Source organism: Saccostrea cucullata, unplaced genomic scaffold (genome assembly GCF_032062105.1).
Source record: "Saccostrea cucullata isolate Sc308-1 unplaced genomic scaffold, CSIRO_AGI_Scuc_v1 ctg101, whole genome shotgun sequence".
NCBI lineage: Eukaryota > Metazoa > Mollusca > Bivalvia > Ostreida > Ostreidae > Saccostrea > Saccostrea cuccullata.
This window is the reverse complement of record NW_026939309.1, coordinates 439,259-458,197: the sequence shown is the minus strand read 5'-3', so window position 1 is coordinate 458,197 and position 18,939 is coordinate 439,259. Positions and strand designations below refer to the sequence as shown.

General features: G+C 34.4%; 1 protein-coding gene across 1 annotated transcript; it reads right to left on the bottom strand.

The window, feature by feature from the left end:
- Positions 1-309: 309 nt before the first annotated feature.
- Positions 310-18,833, bottom strand: LOC134252763 (rapamycin-insensitive companion of mTOR-like). The gene is made up of 35 exons (XM_062735275.1): positions 18,752-18,833; positions 18,613-18,660; positions 16,667-16,826; positions 15,272-15,403; positions 14,900-15,090; positions 14,198-14,370; positions 14,010-14,077; positions 13,768-13,835; positions 13,494-13,576; positions 13,285-13,372; positions 13,014-13,104; positions 12,815-12,881; positions 12,508-12,588; positions 12,259-12,359; positions 10,308-10,476; positions 9,907-10,011; positions 9,608-9,654; positions 9,308-9,443; positions 8,890-8,949; positions 8,587-8,735; positions 8,207-8,333; positions 7,935-8,099; positions 6,748-6,903; positions 6,301-6,407; positions 6,103-6,190; positions 5,747-5,839; positions 5,432-5,538; positions 3,934-5,262; positions 3,523-3,691; positions 3,339-3,420; positions 2,847-2,966; positions 2,445-2,612; positions 2,149-2,272; positions 1,737-1,875; positions 310-1,578 (listed from the first exon to the last, which is right to left on the bottom strand). The coding sequence occupies exons 1-35, from the start codon at positions 18,807-18,809 to the stop codon at positions 1,465-1,467; spliced, it is 5,163 nt and encodes a 1,720-aa protein (XP_062591259.1). The 5' UTR covers positions 18,810-18,833; the 3' UTR covers positions 310-1,464.
- Between the last annotated feature and the right edge of the window lie 106 nt (positions 18,834-18,939).

Genomic DNA, 18,939 nt, shown 5'->3' with positions numbered 1-18,939 from the left:
ACATCCTCTGACCTTAACCCAAATATGGACAAGTTCAAGAATCTACAGTTTATCATATTCAAAGTAAAAGAGATGGGCAAGAACTTTTAAAAAATACAATCCTCTGAGGTTGTGACATACCCTCTGATCATAAGCTTTTCTTGTGCAAGGATGAGACAAAAATGTTTCTTTCAAAATTTCTGAGTAAATGGCAAACTAAGAATAGTATTTTTAATTGTAACTATATTATCACTTCAGAAATTTCGGTCATTCCTCCAATATAAGGAAACCTTAACTTCTTATCGGACACCAGAAAGGAATACTAATAAATCGGTATGGTAGATTGGTTTATTTTTCAATTTTCCATCAATAACAAATATCTTGTGATCACAATATGTAAATTATAGTAATGTGAATACAATTGGTGTTCCAAAATACATAGGAAAAATAAAGGTTAAACAATGCCAACATTGGACAGTGGTAAAAATGACAGATGTTATAACTCTCTCTCCTGATTATTTATTAACTTTGAAACGTAAAGTGGGAAAACAACAATCTTGGACTGAACATTTTTATTGGGTTTAGTGGAGAGTTGCATAGTGAATTCATGAATTATGTATTTTGGGATTCATTTTTCCATGAAAAAAAATTACAAAGAACATGGTGCCCAAAAACTTCTCTCTTTGTTACCCGAGGCTAAAACAATCACCCCAAAACTTGATTAAGATTCTATTAAGCAGTGTTATGTACCAGCATCTGTAGATGAAATATCTCCGGGTTTGGCCAGTCCATGGATTTGCATTTTGCCCTAGATTTAACAATAACTGTATAACAGTCACAAAATAACATCAAGCACTTCTTAAGCACTTATTTATACATGTACCTCAATAAACACTCATTCAAAGAAAAACATCTCTGTCATTCCAAAAGTCAGACAAAAGGCATAAACATTACAGCAAGTTATCATTATAGTGTTATCAATTACAGAGATCAAGAAGAATGTAGAATAGTCACATGTCGTACAACAACCTTTTAATTGTACAAAATACTCCAGACAAAATGTCAATAATTCCAGTGCTGTGAAGCCAGCACAGACAACAGTGGAGTATTTCTCTATCAGGAACACTCAATACATTAACAATATTTTACTGGAATAGAGAATCATATCTTGTCTATGAGGAATGAATACCTATACATCAACTATTAAACAGTTTTCAGGAACATAGCAAAATAAATTCTTTTTCAAATTAAGTTTAAAAATCATTTACTGATTCACAAACAATAAAATGTAATCCTCCACAGATAAGAAGAGAAAATCCACAAACTGTCAAGCTTCACCTGCAAATTATTGGGTCTTTTCATTCAATGGAAATCTACATATCCATGACCTACAAACAGATCTGTTCATTACTTCTAAATATTAAGTAACACTCTCTGAGAAATCTAAACAGTTTGAAGTGTGAGTTGCAGCATTTCTAGGCTTGGTTAGAATTGGTTGTATTCTGAGAGGCTGTCCAGGTTGTCATGTTTATTTCCTTGGATCACATTCTTCTCTGATCCTTCAGCCGTACTAGTTAAAGAGTAAGGCTCTGCTATCAGCTACAAAAAAAGAATTCTTAACATACATCCAGTGCAGAAATAGTAAACATCCTTAACGCTCTTTTATCAATCTGAAATCAGTTTAATTTCTTTGAACATTCGAATCAACTTCAGTGTACTTGGTATTTAATTAAATAATGTAACACATGTAAATGTACCTTATTTATTTTGAAATCTTCGAAAAGTTCCTGTACAAATCTCCTGGCATTCAGTCGGAATGAACATATAGATAAAAGATGACAAACTTCAGAGTAAAAACAAACATCCTTGAACACTGCAGGGAACTTTTGCTTCAACCTGATTCAAAATGGAAAGAAAAAAATCTGAGAACCAATTCCATCTTCTTTGAAATAGCATTCTTACAGCTTTCAGAACAAAGTCTAAGTACATGTAACTAAACTTTTCTGTATAAAACTTTATTTTCATTTCAAGTATCTTGAATTTCATGAAACAATAAATTACTGACCTAAAATTTTAGCAATTCAGAAAGTTATTTCAATCAAATTAAGTCATTCATAACTACAAGTATGTGTATTACTAGAGTCCAATATTAAGGAAAACAAAGCTTACATAAGGAGTCCCTGCTCCGAGCCCTTCAGTCCCACAGAACTACTCAGGTTAATCACCAGTTTTCTCAGTTCTTTTCTGATCAGCCCTTTCCCATGAACATTGTCATAAGACATCTTTACAGTCACTGCAAGAAAACATGGTTTAAAAAAATCATGAAAACATTCTAATCCAAATTAAAATCTGTCAAAAAATTCAATGATTACTAGTATTCAATTTTATTTTTATTGTATCTGTAAGGAAGATTGCTAGAATTTTTAATGTAGTTTGTTTTGTAAGGCAATATTTGATTGGCTTACGAGAGTCTGAGCTTGTACAGCTTGTAACACTTCCTGGGGTGGCTGAGGATGGCTCGTTAATACTGCTGTACCGGGGTCGTGACCCCTTCTGAAGTTTGATGGCAGCGTTCAGACTCCCAGGGTCCTTATCCAGGGACACGGACTCGAGATCTCCATCCTCTTGTAAAGCTTTGAAGATTTATGAGAGAATATAATACAATAACAGCAAAAACAAACAAAAAGGTATCAGGGCATCTTAAAATCCCACCTTCTCACTTTCTTAACATTGACACCTTACTGTAAAGATTTCATGACCACTTTAACCTTATATCATTCAATCAATCATTCTTCATCAAAACAGGTGAACATGAAACAGGCAATGTCTTCATTACGGCGACCATTATTTATTACTATGGTACCTACCTTCCTCTATCTCTGCTTGACTGATATCTTGGCGTTTAAGCTGAGAACACAGCAGACAAATTGTTGAGTCGTGTTCAAAGCTTTCCAGAGCAGGCACAATCCTAGATGACTTCCGAGATCCTAAATTAATATAAAGAAATGTTTTGTAAATAAATATCTAAACATCAAAATTAAAATTATTCTCTATGTTCTGTATTTATATCATATATAAATGTACTCTAGCTTAAAAAAATCTCAAAATAAAAACTTTCCGTATGACAAAATTACATGTAAAATAATGATACTCCCTATCAAAAACTACTTGTAAAAAATAATGATTACGTAATGTCAAAAACTACAACTTAAATAAAGATTGCATCCTATCAGAATAGCTTGTAAAATAATAATTACTCCCTGTTTGAATTGCATGTAAAATAATGGTATCTCCCTGTCAGAATTGCATATATAAAATAATGAATACTCCCGTTAAATTACATGTAAAATAATAATTACTTGGCTTCTTTTTCTGTTCCATATTGTTCTCCTCTTTCTCTACTGGGGCAGCCTCAGATCTCTGATCCTCTCCTGCATGAACCTAAAAATTACACATTTTATCATTGTATATTGAAAAGTTTTCATTTTTTAAAATATTTGCATAATTTGAACAATTAAACCAAACTGATTTTCCCTTGCATACCTGGAACATCATGTTGATGTCTACTGGCAGGGTGAGACCCAGGAATTCTGCTTCCCCCGTGTGTGGCCTCCTCTGTAGTAGGATAGCTTTAGGGGCCACCCCATAGGGAGTCCCAGCCCTCTCCTGGTCAGATAGAGACACACTGCTGGCGTTACGTGGAATCCCAGAACTAAATAAAAACAGGCACATGGATATTATGTATGTATTAACAACCAATTCAAATACTAAATATTCTATAACTATAAAAAAAACATTAACAAGAGTTCACAGCAAACAAACTACTTTGCCTTTGGCTCAGATGGGCTTTAAGGAAAGCTACAACTTTTTTTTAATGCATTATTGGAATGTATAAAGTGTATGCTTTCCAAATATAGATTTCAGATATGTACATTTGCTTGCTATATGACTTACCTTGAACGAAAAGTGAATGTGTCGGTGCTCATTTTGGACTCAATACTGTTTTTTCTAATCATCTCATTCCCCTCCTCCTCTCCGTAAAGAGAATTAAGACCCATGTCCGACTCCACATCAGAACTGATGCGACGCTGACGCTTGATGGATCGCCACGTGGCGTATCCCATGGCGTCACGTGATGTGGTGTACATTATAGCACTCTCTGTAGTCATCCCCTCAAGTAACTGAGCTGAAGGCAGGATACCATAGGCAGGACTGGCTTGTTTATTTCGTAGGCTTGGCACTCGTTTTAGATTTAAAGATTTTCGTCGGAATGAAGACGGATGAATGAGGTCCCTGGCATCTGATGTACCAGTGACCCCCAATGTGTCTATAGAACTAGTACTGGCTATAGGACTAAGGGACATAAACTCAGATGAAAGACAGGTGTGTGGGCCAGATTCACAAGAACTGACCCCACTAGTAGTGGAATCTGTGTTAAAACTGTCCGCGCGACTTTTGTTACTGGTCCGCGAGCTATCACTACTGCTACATCTCCCGTCCCGCAGGTTTGGTGATTTCTTTAACGACTGATTGGTCAGAGTCTTTGTCTCTGAGCTGTCAGATTTCTCATCACTATCTTTGACACTAAAAGAAATCCCTTCCCCCTCGTCGTCCATTGCACTAAAATTATCACAGATAGGAGGCTTCCCGTCCACGTCCTCCGTCATGGAACCCTCAAACGTTCCAGAATCCATGTCTGATAAACATATCACAGGAATATTTTTTGGACTTTCCTTTCTTTCACTTGCCCTTGACAACTGTGACTTGTCTGATAACACATCCTCAGTCTGCCGGGAGGGTGAATTCAATCGTCTTGTCATCAGTCTAGGATCATCGCGAATAATTCTGTCCCGATCATGATGCCCTAAAGAGTAACTTCTTATATTAGCAGTCCTACTTGGTAGGGACTTGTACCTCTTATGAAAAGCCATTTCATTGGGTAATGTTTTACTCCTCTTTGGAATGAACATTGAAGCCTCAATGTTAGAGTTTTGATCACAGCTGTGTATAAGTCCTGACTCACAACCTTGGTCTAAAGCTGAATTCTCCTCCTCAATAAAGAAGAGACTGGATGATAAGATGCCGGGAGAACTGGCTCCACGTGACTCGAGGTCGCAGCGTCCGTTATCACTGTCCTGGAGCTCCGTCAGAAGTTCCGACCGGTCCTCCACCACCGGCCAGCGATCCTCACGGGTGTGCCAGCACGACTCCCAGCCCAGCTGGGTCAGGTACTCCGCCCCCTCCCTTGTACTGGTCAGAAGTCCCAGCACGTAGAAAGCCGTTCTGTTGAAGGGGAAAAAAGATTAATCTTAATGATTTTATTAAATTAGAAATAATTTTAGCAAAATTTAATTTTTCTGCAAAATCTAGAGTCTTTTATCACGTACTACTTGCTGTAATACATCTGGGGTAACAAAAATACAAATCAGCTTATCATCCGATTCATAATTACCCTCGTATAGAAAAGACTCCACTCTCCTCAGCAAGTTTGATGATTTCTGGTAAGAGTCTTTCTTCTTCCAACCAATTTACACCCCAGGTAGATGTCCCAATATGGCCCTAAATAATGACTCCAAAACATGACTAGATGTCCAATTATAACATTACTAGATGAAAATATTTGCTGTCAACTCTAGATTTAAATTAAAATCCTTTCACTAATTTTGAAGTTTTATACAGTTACAGCTATACACATTTTCATTAATTCTTTTTCTACAGCAAGAAATTCTCTATGCCAGAGAAAATTGAAAATTATCTGTAAACATACCACAGCCCACAATGCTGTCTTCATTTTCAGAACATCCTCATCAGAATGCAGCTCCAGGCATTTAATACACTTAAAAAACTCCCCAATACAGTCCTGTAAAGAATTTACACTTAAATTAAACCTAAATGCACATGTTGCACTATAAAATTATTGTGTTAAATGGTACAAAATTGTTTGATTGTAGGATAGGGTAAAAACAACACTCTATAAAATAAAATCAACTATTTTGCTCAAAACTGGGAAAACAAACATGACATATATATTGTTGATATGCGTTATGAGTTTGTAATTTAATGTTCATATCCCTATACAGTGAAGTGGATTAAGCTTCAATATTTTATCTTATAGTCAGTAACCTGCTGTTGTAGAAGGCTGAATCCTTCCTTGTGTTGAGTCAGCTGGCCATACAAGTGGACTGGCACATATGCATCCTTGTTAGATCTCCTGGTAAAATAAAAGTAACACAATGAAATGCAGCCCAAAATGTATATAACCTAAGACATCACTGTATCAGTAATATTATTATGTAGCTAAAGCAGTTTTACGGGACTTACTTCCTGCTGGACCTGCGAGTAAAGGATCCTTCGTACGTTTTCTCGTATGTAGTTAGGGCCTCATTCAGCAAGTCCTCCACAATGTGAATATATCTTACATTATAGGTCTACGAAAATAATCATACATTTTTAATGTACACCAAACAATCAAAAATACAAATTATTTTAAACTACTTTTCATAATTTAGCTAACATATAAATCTTGTGTTTACCGTATAAGCGGAATTTTTAGCGAGGATTTAATTTTGGCATCATTAGTGAGGGTTCTGAGATCGCTAAAATTAAATATCACTAAAAATAAACTGTTTTTAATTTGTAATAGCTTTTCTAGTGAGCATTTTAAAATCCCTAAAATTACTTCTCTCTAAAAAGAAATTACCATATTTTAAGGACAAATCGCTAAATTTGCGTCTCGCTAAAATTTCCACTTATACGGTATTTTGTTACCTTTTCCCACTTTTGGACCTCGTTGTGTATGAAGTTGGCATCGCTGAGCATTTTGAATCCTTTGGACGTGGACATGAAGCGACACAGCAGGAGGACACCCCTCTCCCCCAGGTGGAGACACTGGGGCCTCAACTTAATGACGGAATTCAGACACGGCTGCAAATGTACAACTTAGTATTATATACTGTATTGGAATGTTTTATAACTTCATTTGTTTTTTTTTTGGGTGCATAGTACTGTAAACCAAGTATTATACAAAATATCCGCGAGTTCCGCGAGTAACCTCTGCTCGCGGATATTTATTAGCATTGTTCATTATATCATGATTTATTTAATTTGCCCCTTTTTCAATACCGATCCCGACAGTTCAACAAGTAATCACGGAAGAACTTTACTGTTTGTGTACAAGAAGCAGTTGAAAAATTTAATTACAAACATTCAGAATAAATAAAAACGAATGGCAAATCTAAAACTATTTGTCTAAAAGATTAAAATGTCAATAATCATTTCAGCTTGTATTATTATTGTTCATTTATTGTTACAGACGAGTCAGAGATAGCCTGGTTAATTAAGACTAATTACGGCCCAGTCCTGCTCTGTCTCAACCATTTATAATAATTGCCCCTTGGCTGTGTAGATCTTAGTGTTATTACCCAATTAGTATGAGGCACTTTTACAATTGAGAGTTTTAAATCAATTTTAATCTCCTTCATTTTTCCCCGATTTTCGTTTGAGCGTTGTGAAATGCGTATGGAGTATACTCATGGTAAACATTTTACCTACTCTAGGGGCGGATATAAGATTTTTAAACGGACGCAATGATCAGAATGTCTTGAATAATGCGTAAGCAGACCTCACGCTACCATTTTACCTAGTTTGTGGGCGGATATAAAATTTTTATTTGCCTTAAAAAAAATGTTACCACTCGTTCGCGGAAATAAATCGTTAAGTACCATATGTGTATATGCATGAATTTCATGCAGTCTGTGTTATCTAATAAAGCTTAATGCTGGCTCTTTAAAACCAAAGATTAAGATATTTGTGCCTTATAAACTTTTACCCAGTATTGACAATGATTCAATACTTAAGTGATAAAACTTACATGTACATCACACGCCTCCTCCAGGAAATGTAGAGCTGTCTTTACCCTGGTATTAGTGATACGATACTCAGGTGATAAAACTTACCTGTACATCACATGCCTCCTCCAGGACATGTAGAGCTGCCTGAGCCACCTGGTTACTTTGGTCATACAGCTGATTCACCAGAAGCTCCATACCCCAGGTACTGAACCCAGCTACTCTGGTCCGCAGCAGCGTACGCAGAAACTTGGTGCAGTATAGCCGGGCAGACTGTTCAAACAGAGAAACTACTCAGTGAATTTATCAATAAGCAAGTAAATGAATGATTAATGTTATAATATGTTAATCAATGTTAATAATGTGGACTTTAAGCTTACCTCAGTGGCAGAACACAGGGCTTTGGCCAGCACAGGTCTGGTATTACCGTCTTTACTGTAGTTAAGACTGGACACAGACAACTTTACAAAGCTGTCCTGGGGGGCTATGGAAACTATATCCAGCAAACTGAAAAAAAAGGATTGTTCAGTGTGGATATTAGGACTACAATTTTGCCTCATATATATACAGCAAACTTACTTGGTCTCTAGAGTACTGGTACAAGTATCATATGATTTTGTTAACTTCTTCACAGATTAACAATACTTGCAGCAAACATGTATTCAGACTTGAATACTTACAAATAAAGGACATAATTATTTCAATTTCATTTAGCTTCACTAGTTGGCAAATAGTTTACACTGCTAATTTGGTTACTTACTACTGATATACACCAGTTTTTTCTAGATATTTGTCCCCCAGAACCGTCCCTGAGAATCGGCCCACAAACAGAAAGTAGAACTGACTGCATGTGTTAATGACATTCCCTGGACTCAGTACCGACTCTGGCACCAAACGCTGCTGTGCAATCTAAACAAAACAATAGAGCAAACGCTTTAATATGCTACTGGGAATTCTATGCAAAATTATGTCATTCTCTGTACTGAATTGAATGTACATATGAAGGGTCTAAAATCCAAAATGACAATAAAATTAAGATGAAGTACATGTATTAACAACTAACCTCAGACATGCATCCCCCTATATCTCCTATAAAATCTAGAGCCAGTTTCTGGACCTCGTCCTGCAAAAAACAAATATGTCATGTAAATAAAATGACATTTCTCTCAAAAATAATAATGTACAGATCATTATTATGTGACGCTTATGTCTCTCTACTGATTTGATACAACAGTACCATGGCAGATCGTACCTCTGGTGTTTTTATGGGTCTGTGTATTTGCCTTGTTCCAAATTCCTTTTGTTTACTGGGTTTATGACACTGATCACTGTTCGTCATCTTCACATTTTACTGTTTAGTTCTGGTAATACTTGTAGATTCTGTATCAGCTGTTTAGATAAGGTAACTTTCATGCCAAGTATCCACTGTTTATCTGATATACTGACAGACCTAGTTCCACCTGTGTACTGAATAGTCTCACCTGTTCTGTTGACACGAGGAAGTCCACCAGCAGACAACCGGAATGTACCATCATCTGAGCCAGTTTGTGGTTGACCTCTAGTCTCGAAAACCGGTGATTGGTTGGTTTGTAAAAATGTACAAGCCTCTTGAAAAACCTGAAAATAGAAATTTAAACATTCATCAGATTCCTGTTAAACTTTCCATCTTTGGTCCGAAATGAAAGAAATAGAAAGAATGGCAATTTACAAGTACATATGTATTTCCATGTGTGTCAAGTGCATAAGTTAAAGTGTCCCACTACTTGCAATCAATCACTTACTTCAAAGTAACCTGGTCATCTAGTCTCTTTAATTTCTCCTCTGGCCACTGTAATTTGAAAATAGGAAAAATGAGATCTGTAGTCATAAACAAGATCTGAATTAATAAAAAATTCATACAGATCTATAGTCACATACAAAGATATCTGAATTAAACATAATTATAAAATTCTTATTATCCTTAGTAAAGTTTTACATTTCCCTGTATGTGCATCCATTACCTTCAGTATAGCTGGTACTAGTCATATTCCCTCTTACCTTCAGTATAGCTGATACTAATTCTTGAGTGTGTGTCCCTTACCTTCAGTATAGCTGGCACTAATTCCCAGTCCCAGTTCTGGATATCCTTGGTGTTGACAACATTGGAATCTTTAATGGCCTGTCCTATCATATCCTCCGTAGGAGACTGCAATTAGCAAAAGAAATTTTCTTGACGTGCTAAACATACTTAAACTGGGAACTATTTCAATAATCAAATCATCTCAATCCAATTTGCTTGTGTTTCTTTGCCTTATTCTGTTCGTCATTTTCAAGAGAATGTGACTATCTTTAAAAGCATATAATTAACTTTAAATGGTCAGAATGGGACTTTTTTAAAGAGGCATTCCATTTTTTCTAACTCTTGCTTTCAACATGAACTTTATCTAAAACAACATTAATTCAGAAACCTAAAATCTGACAAGTCTGGATTATAGCACCTACTTTATTGATGTAAAGGTCATATTTCTTCCTCAGGTAGAATTTGGTCTGTCCTACAGGTCGACCTCCGTTCCTCTGAATCAGCTGATCCAGGTACAGACTACTGGGTACAGGACCTCGCTTCTTCATGGCGTGGAGGCGCTCTAAGTAATATATAGCTTCTCGGGCTTGACTGGAAAAAAATTACAGGTCATAAATGTGAGAAAGAAACAGCTCTGTTTGATTCAGTTTATGTTCTAAAAATAGGCACAATTTCTACTACTTCAATCAAGGTATAATGATTAGAACATACTTAGAAACTCTCAATTGAAAGTGAAGCATAAAAAAATTGTAAAATACAATTTAATTGAAAGATTATCACTTACAATTAAGTAAGTCTGAGCTAATGTGAGATCACAAGATAAAATGTCTAAGCTGAGGTGAGATAAACACTTACAATGTCTGAGATAAACACTTACAATGTCTTAGCTGACATAAACACTTACAATGTCTTAAGGTAGGATTCTTCTCTGGTTTCTGACTAGATGAAACATTCAAAGTATATTTGCTTATATGTCTTATATATTAAGGTGTGAGGAATTTAAAAGACCATATTTTTCTTTCCTCATCACAATTGTACAACTTTAAATAGAAACGGTAAACTGCGTTTGAAAACTAGCAGGGACTATATTTTTGGCGGAATGGTGGCGTATGAAAATATCTTCTTTTCTGCCTCTCAAAATTATAATAGAACAATGAATTTAGTTATAATTTTTACACAATCTAAGACTTGGAGAAATTTTCAAATGTAAGTTACATTAATAATGAGGGACTAAACTTTCAAAATATATCAAATAAATATGATTTTTCAAACAAACTAGAACTTTAGTAGCTTTTAAACGCTTCCTATCAAAGTGCAGATTTGAGCCAAAAATCCATAAAAAGTATTTTTTCTCTCCTAGTAAACGATCAAAACTTTTTGTTTTTGTATCATTTTGTACATTTTTAAGACTACTTTATTATATGTAAAAATAAGAATGATATATTTCTATGTAAAACTTTGATTCCCCAAAGTTAAATATAGGAAGCATATGAAAATAACTAATATATCCTAAAAAATTAAGAAAAACAGAGAAAATTCGGATTAGCCAATATCCAGTTAAGTTAAATTATTTGTGTAAATTTGGTAATATCACGATATAGACCCGATATAGTAATATGTTTTTATGCAAAAAGAACAATCATTAAACTTTTGAAATAGAAGTAGGTATCACATAATTGGCAACAGTTATTTTTTATTCTTAATGTCAAGGAAAACGATAATGACCTTGACCTGACCTTGCCTCTAATATAAAACGGTCAAATTTAATTTCACTGATATTATCACTTACTGATATTGTCTTCTTGATTCTGTGAAAATTTCATTAATTTTTAAATATTAGAAATATGAGAAGAATCCTACCTTAAGTGAGATAAACACTTACAATGTCTGAGATAAACACTTACAATGTCTGAGCTGAGATAAACACTTACAATGTCTGAGCTGAGCTGAGATAAACACTTACAATGTCTGAGATAAACACTTACAATGTCTGAGATAATTACTTACAATGTCTGAGCTGAGATAAACACTTACAATGTCTGAGCTGAGCTGAGATAAACACTTACAATGTCTGAGCTGAGCTGAGATAAACACTTACAATGTCTGAGGTAAGTCAAACACTTACAATGTCTGAGCTGAGCTGAGATAAACACTTACAATGTCTGAGCACAGGTGAAATAAACACTTACAATGTCTGAGATAAACACTTACAATGTCTGAGCCAAGGTGAGATAAACATTTACAATGTCTGAGCTGAGGTGAGATAAACACTAACAATGTCTGAGATAAAAACTTACAATGTCTGAGCCGAGGTGAGATAAACACTTACAATGTCTGAGATAAACACTTACAATGTCTGAGATAAAAACTTACAATGTCTGAGCCGAGTTGAGATCAGGTGAGGAGGCCAGGGCCAGGAGAGATGGCAGACAGTGGTTGTGATGGGAGCACTCGGGGGGAAGCATGGTACTGGCCTGTAAACAATCAACATTACTTAAACACATCCAGTAATTATTATCAAATTGAAATTTTTCTTTAACAATCCACTTATATTTTTAGCTGAATATATAATCACATTTTTCTTTTTTTAACATCTCCATTTATGTTGTAACAGTAACTTACTAAATGAAGTAGGTCACCGAGGAGGATTGTGGCACGAACAAAGAGTTGACGGTCACTGCTGATTATCACTTCTACTAATGCCTGAAAATCAGTGTTAAAATAATCCAATTAAAAATAATACACGCTTTGCAATGATTCTTACACAAAATAGCAATATTCCAGACTTCAATTTACCACATGATTAAATATTTTAGTTTCAAAAATGAGGACATATCTGTTCCATCAATGGTTTACACATGCTAAAACCCTATTCCATGTTGAAATGTACTTCTACATTTTGATATAAAATATGTTCTACTAATGTTACCTCTAGAATTCCAGCTCCAATCCATGCAGACAGAAGTAATGCTATATGGTTTTCAATTAAATTTGGTCTAAAATGAAAGAAAGACATTAAAAGTATAAGTATGTTCAGTGGAATTTTTGGGAGTTTGAAAAAATCCTTTAGAAATAAATACTGAGTACATGTTTGATAGAATAAATGAGGAATGTGTATTATAGCACACCTGATTTTAGCCATGTGGGGCAGAATACACTTCCCCTCCTCAGCTACAAATCCATCTGTTATCTTCCAGTTTTCCTGCATCTCAGACGGATCTACAGAAAAACAACAGATATCACTGACAATTGATAAATATATTCTTATCCATGACTGTAAACACATAAAAATAGGTACACTGTATCAATCTGTGAATATTTAAGCTAATTCACTTCCTTTCATCTTAAGCTGTAACTTTGGACAGAGTATGAGTTTAACAGCTGAGCTGGAGTACATACCCACACTTAATAAAGCTGTGTCGAAATCATCTGTTGACTCGGGAATTTTCAACCGAAATAAATCAAATAAAATCTCTAGTATTCCATGCTGAAATCATCAAATAACCATTATTTACATGTATATTAATGCTTACATTAGAAATGAAGAAGTAAGATTATTATAATTGTATCATTTGAGCAATTCAAAACAAGTAAACTACATCAGGTACCCTAATTTCTTTGTATGGTAGGTATAGAATGCCAACAAGTGACTGTAAACCGCTGCCATCGGGTCGACAAAAACGAATAATTCCTGTAATTAAAACAGAATTCAGTTGCTTGTATGGCTCTTCCAATGCATTATCTGATTGACAGTGTAGGTAAGGTCTCAAAATTAACACTTTTTGTCTTTTTTAATTTAATACTGTACCAGTATTTTACAATTTTTATAATGATCAGAAATTCAGAACCCTAAATTGGCAATACAACATATAAAATACCTACCCGACCAAGTTCGCATGATGGAGACGACAGCCATTTTACTGGCTGCAAATCGATTCTCCTTCTCCTCACTACAAAATCAAAACAGTGTACACTTAATGTTGTGGGCAAAGATTAACAAGAGCTCTAACTGTACTGTGTTAAGTCCTATAGGTACAAAACTTCATATGTACATTCTTAGAGTCAAAATTTTAAGACAAAACAATTTCTAAGAGATCAAAACTTGTGATAAAACTCGAACTAACCCTGAGGATTGCTCTGATGACTCAGCACTGAATCTGTAATGGCAGTCTGTGAACGGGGCTAACAGTTGCTAAAAATAGATTTAAAAATTGTAAACACATAAAGGAGGAACTGCTGACAAAATTAAACTGGATCTACAGTACTTTAAAGTCACATGACTATTAGATTATATCCACACTATAACCCTTACCTCTAGATCTGTGTTAAACTTGATGAAATGTCTGGTCCTGGGATGGTTCAGTAGATGTAGAACGGTGGACACCAGCGATTCGTTAATTCTGGGATATTGGTGGCAGTCCAGAGCAGCTCTTAAAATAGCACCAATTCCTCCACATCTTGCCAATAACTCAGGATTCACAAATGCTACAATAAACATAAACTTGTGCTGCATTACGAAACCAATCATATAAGTGGAATATAAAGCATCCATACCTAAAATGTATGGTAAAAAGAAGTTAATTTCAAAATCTGCATTACTCAGTATTTTTTATGTTTAGGTTTTCTAGGGAAAGAAATACTTGTACTACCCAGCTATAATTGAATTTATTTTCCATTTTATGCAATATTTACCTGTTTTACATTGTGCTCCCAGAATCACCTGCTCCACTTATATGTGAACTTGTTTCACATACTATAAATACCTCTCTGTACCAAACCTACCTGTTTCACATATTGTTCTATAAATACCCTCTCTGAACCAATCCTACCTGTTTCACATATTGTTCTATAAATACCCTCTCTGTACCAAACCTACCTGTTTCACATATTGTTCTATAAATACCTCTCTGTACCAAACCTATCTGTTTCACATATTGCTCTATAAATACCTCTCTGTACCAAACTTACCTGTTTCACATATTGATCTATAAATACCTCTCTTTACCAAACTTACCTGTTTCACATATCGTTTCTAGAGCTATCCTGACCATTCGGTCTCTCTCGGCTGTTCCATCATTACTAATGGCAACCAATGGATAAAATAAGAGATCGGACAATTTCTTGGGTGCAATCTGCAGAATTTTTCTGACTAGTTTAATCCCATGTATTCTCTCTACTTCATTGTCTAAACATAAATCTATTGACCTGCAATACAAGTAGACATAATGTAATAAAATTGAATTGTGTTATTCATTTTCATCAGTGAGAAAAATTTATTAGATTATGAAAACTATCGGTAGTCAAATATCTGTACTGTATGTCAAGTATCATTAAAAAGAAATAGGACAAATGAAATGAATATTAATAAATGAAGTGGGTTACAGACCTGACAATTAAGTAATCTATGTGGAGAGTGTAAAATAAATCGACGGTCTCTTGGTCCTGGAGAAAGTATCGCAGCACTCGCAACACTGCCGCTCGTACTTCTTTTGCCTCATGGAATAATCCTACTCTTAAACTGTAAAATACCACATAGTTCAGCTAAAATAAACTGTAAAATACCACATAGTTCAGCTAAACTAAACTGTAAAATACCACAAAGTTCAGCTAAAATACAATAGGACCTGATTGTTAAACTGTAAAATACCACATAGTTCAACTAAAATACAATAGGACCTAATTGTTAACATTCAGTGGGATAGGAATTGACAAGGGGAATGAAAACTTATGTAATTATCTGTAAAGTTTCCCACAAAAATATTTTAATTTTCACATTTTTAAATTGTTGAGTTCACTGATGAACTGTTTAAATGAGGAAATTTAAAACTGTTTTTTTGTTGTTGTAATTTTGGATAACCTTATGACAATACACATTGTATATACACAGTGATTGGGATAAGCACGCGCCCTGCGCCATAGTCGCATTAAATTTTAAAATGTCACATTCAAATTAAAAATGCTGCGCCATCATGGCGCATATATAATCATGCACTAGCAGCATTACATACTTTTAAACTTTGAGTTTTCCCCCAAGCGCTTGTAATCTTTCCCAAAACAATCGCTGTCAATTTACGCTTGAAAAAACAGTATTTAATGTTGTTGATTTAAAGCGTTCTTATGACTTTCTTTTCTCCAGTATCTAATCAAACAGTTACGTGTTTTCTGATTGGCTAACGCACACGAAATAAACTGGTGTCAGGAGTGCAGCATGCTGCCTACGAAAATACCTTGTACCGATAAAGGGCAGACTTTTCATAATTTTAACAATCCTAACGAACAGAATTCAAGAAAATTGGTAGAAATTGACTCGGAAGAAGTATAACATGCTGACAGAACAAATAGAGATAAATCTGATGGTAAGACTGATGATGTATCTCGAAGGAAAAACAAAAATGAGAAAATTTAACATGAATTGGAGAGAAGCAGTATAGATCTAAACCAGGCTTTAATAAATCATTTTAAAGATGTCAAACATCGGAGACAAAAAATAAAGAACTGAAATTAAATTGCAGTGTTTATTTATTTTCTGACACTTGTGAATTTTGTATCTTCAATAATTTGACAATTTCAAATAAGTAAAGTCAACTGAAATTCTAACAGCAACTAATCAATTGCCAGTTTGTAACTAGAAAATGTCCCATTAAAAAGTCTGTTTGGCGCATTGAATTTTGAAATGTCACATTGACACTGACTTGGCGTGTGCCATTGTCACATTTACTCCCTAGCTTATCCCAATCACTGTATACATTACTTTCTGATTAATATCTCAGCTATTACTCACCAACACAAAATATCTCTCTTTGTGAAGCCTGAGTATTTGTCATTTCCATATTTAAGTATAAGTTTGACTAAAGCATTCAGGTATGCTAGCTTCTTAGATTTTGGTATACTACTTTGGGAAACTATGACAGCTAAAATCTCTTTCAAATTTTCATTTGGGTCTGAAAAAGATGTAAAAAATCTATGAATATGGTGCAATATAGTATATTCTAGTAAACAAAAATGTAAGTATCAATACAAAATAATGAAAATACATGTATTAATATCAACTGCAGTGGACTTTTGTACCAAAACTCTAATACAATATTAATGGAAATCAATCTATTTTCATTAACACCTTAAACTTTATCTCTATATACGAAAAACAAATTATCTATTAATTTGTGAAAATACAATTGTAAAATTTTCTGAAATTCTGATATTGCTTTTGTTTATAAGTTAATGTACAATGTTATTAGATGATAAAAGTAAGGCAATATCTTGTCATTAAAGCTCATTACATGTCATGGAAAATCCCCACTTGGAAAAAGTTTTTATATTGTCTGATTGTTTAACTTCAAACAAAACAATATACAAATACCCTAACATTTTGAAGTGGAATTTCCACCAAAAGTCTATGTACCTTGCGTTTGTTTTTAACTTGCCTACTTCTTTATTCCTTGGTATTTAATTACTGTAATTTTATGTCACTTCATTGTTTTCATATAAATATGTGCTTATTACATTTCACTTGGAACCTTGTTCATTCTTCATTACTTCTATGTTGCTTTTTTCTTGTAAATATGTTCTTCTTTCTTTTAAATTCATCATTTTTTTTTAAAAAAAACATACCCAGTGTCATTACCGTAATAACGATTATCTGTATTTAAAGCATCCAAACAATAAAATCATTCAACAAAGTCAAGAAAAATACAAGTTGTGTGAATTTAAAGCCGCATTATAATGCCAGGTGGCAGGGTGCTACCTACGACTGTTGGTAAAATTGTGTAGGCAAACTCATATCTACTATTCGTTCCTATAGAAATTAATGTAGTGTGAAGTAGCAGATTATTGCTGGAACTCTTCAGCAATGAAAGTTTAAATGAATGGAACATTGCAATGAAAAATCATCAACTGATATTTTGTTGGATTTTATCCTTTTAACAAGCACAGCTTGTCACTGCGAGCTTTTAAAGCAACACCTGGGCAAAGAGAAAATTCAGACTACTGCACATTCGTTCATCAGATTTGTTTTCCTCAGTAACTCTAGACCCGCAATGCATCACTCGTTAAAGATACGTTCTCGCGAGAATAGCAGCAAAGGTTTAACTAAAAGTTAAGACATTGTGATTCAATGAATAAATATTGAAGATAAAGAGTAAACGAAACGTTCTTCATTTAATTTCAGCACCATTCAGGCTTCATTTTGGTAATGTAATTTACATTAGACGTCATAATCTAGACGCATCAAATGGCACATGTGGCTTAACGAGCCCAATCTAACTATTAATTACAAAAGAAATATCTGCGCTCGCTAGAACGATCACACCATCAACATATTAAAGGTAAGAAACACTGTCAACATATTAAAGGTAAGAAACGGATTCAAAGATTTATAGTGATAGGGAATTAAAAGGATGCCTATGTAAAAAATTGTGGGTCAGTAATTCATTTCAATCCATATTGATCGAAACAAAATGTAGAAGTAAGGTCAAGATTTCCCGAATCAATTTGTGTGACACTTGTCTGTGATTCGCAGAGATGTCACACCAAAATTTTTAGACTCGACGAATCTAGCCAAGATATTCTGTATCAACTAAAAAGAGGTTATATCATGGTCACTTAAAAAGATCTGATACTGTATAAGTTAAATTACGTTTTATTTTTAAGAACTGTTCTGCATAAACAATTAGGAGAAATAAAAATTAAGCACTGTAGAGTTAAAAATGGACTTTATGGAGTACACACCTCTCGAAAAATCAAGCTTCAAATTTTCGTCTGCACTTTCATGTCGAGCTGAAATGAACAAAATATGCAATTATTCTGAAGATCCAGTGATTTATTTCTATGAATTACTGCTGGCTTAGGAAATTGTTCTCGTTTTTACCTCTGAATCGGCCACTTTTAACGAAAGGTCGACCGCCGTGGCGACCACTGGCCGCCATCTTTTTTCTGTTACTTCCTACTTTTTGTTAAGTCGTAGATAATTAATTCTTTATATTTATATATTACACTGTGTTGAAAAGTGCAAAGTTGAAATGAATACACATTGAATGATATATTTCAACATTACTT

Coding starts and splice junctions, on each gene's coding strand:
- LOC134252763 (XM_062735275.1), bottom strand. CDS start 18,809: ATGGCGGCCAGTGGTCGCCACGGCGGTCGACCTTTCGTTAAAAGTGGC. Junction 12,360..12,507: donor TCGGTGACCTACTTCATTTA/GTAAGTTACTGT, acceptor GATTGTTTACAG/GCCAGTACCATGCTTCCCCC. Junction 8,100..8,206: donor CCCTGTGTTCTGCCACTGAG/GTAAGCTTAAAG, acceptor CTGTTTGAACAG/TCTGCCCGGCTATACTGCAC.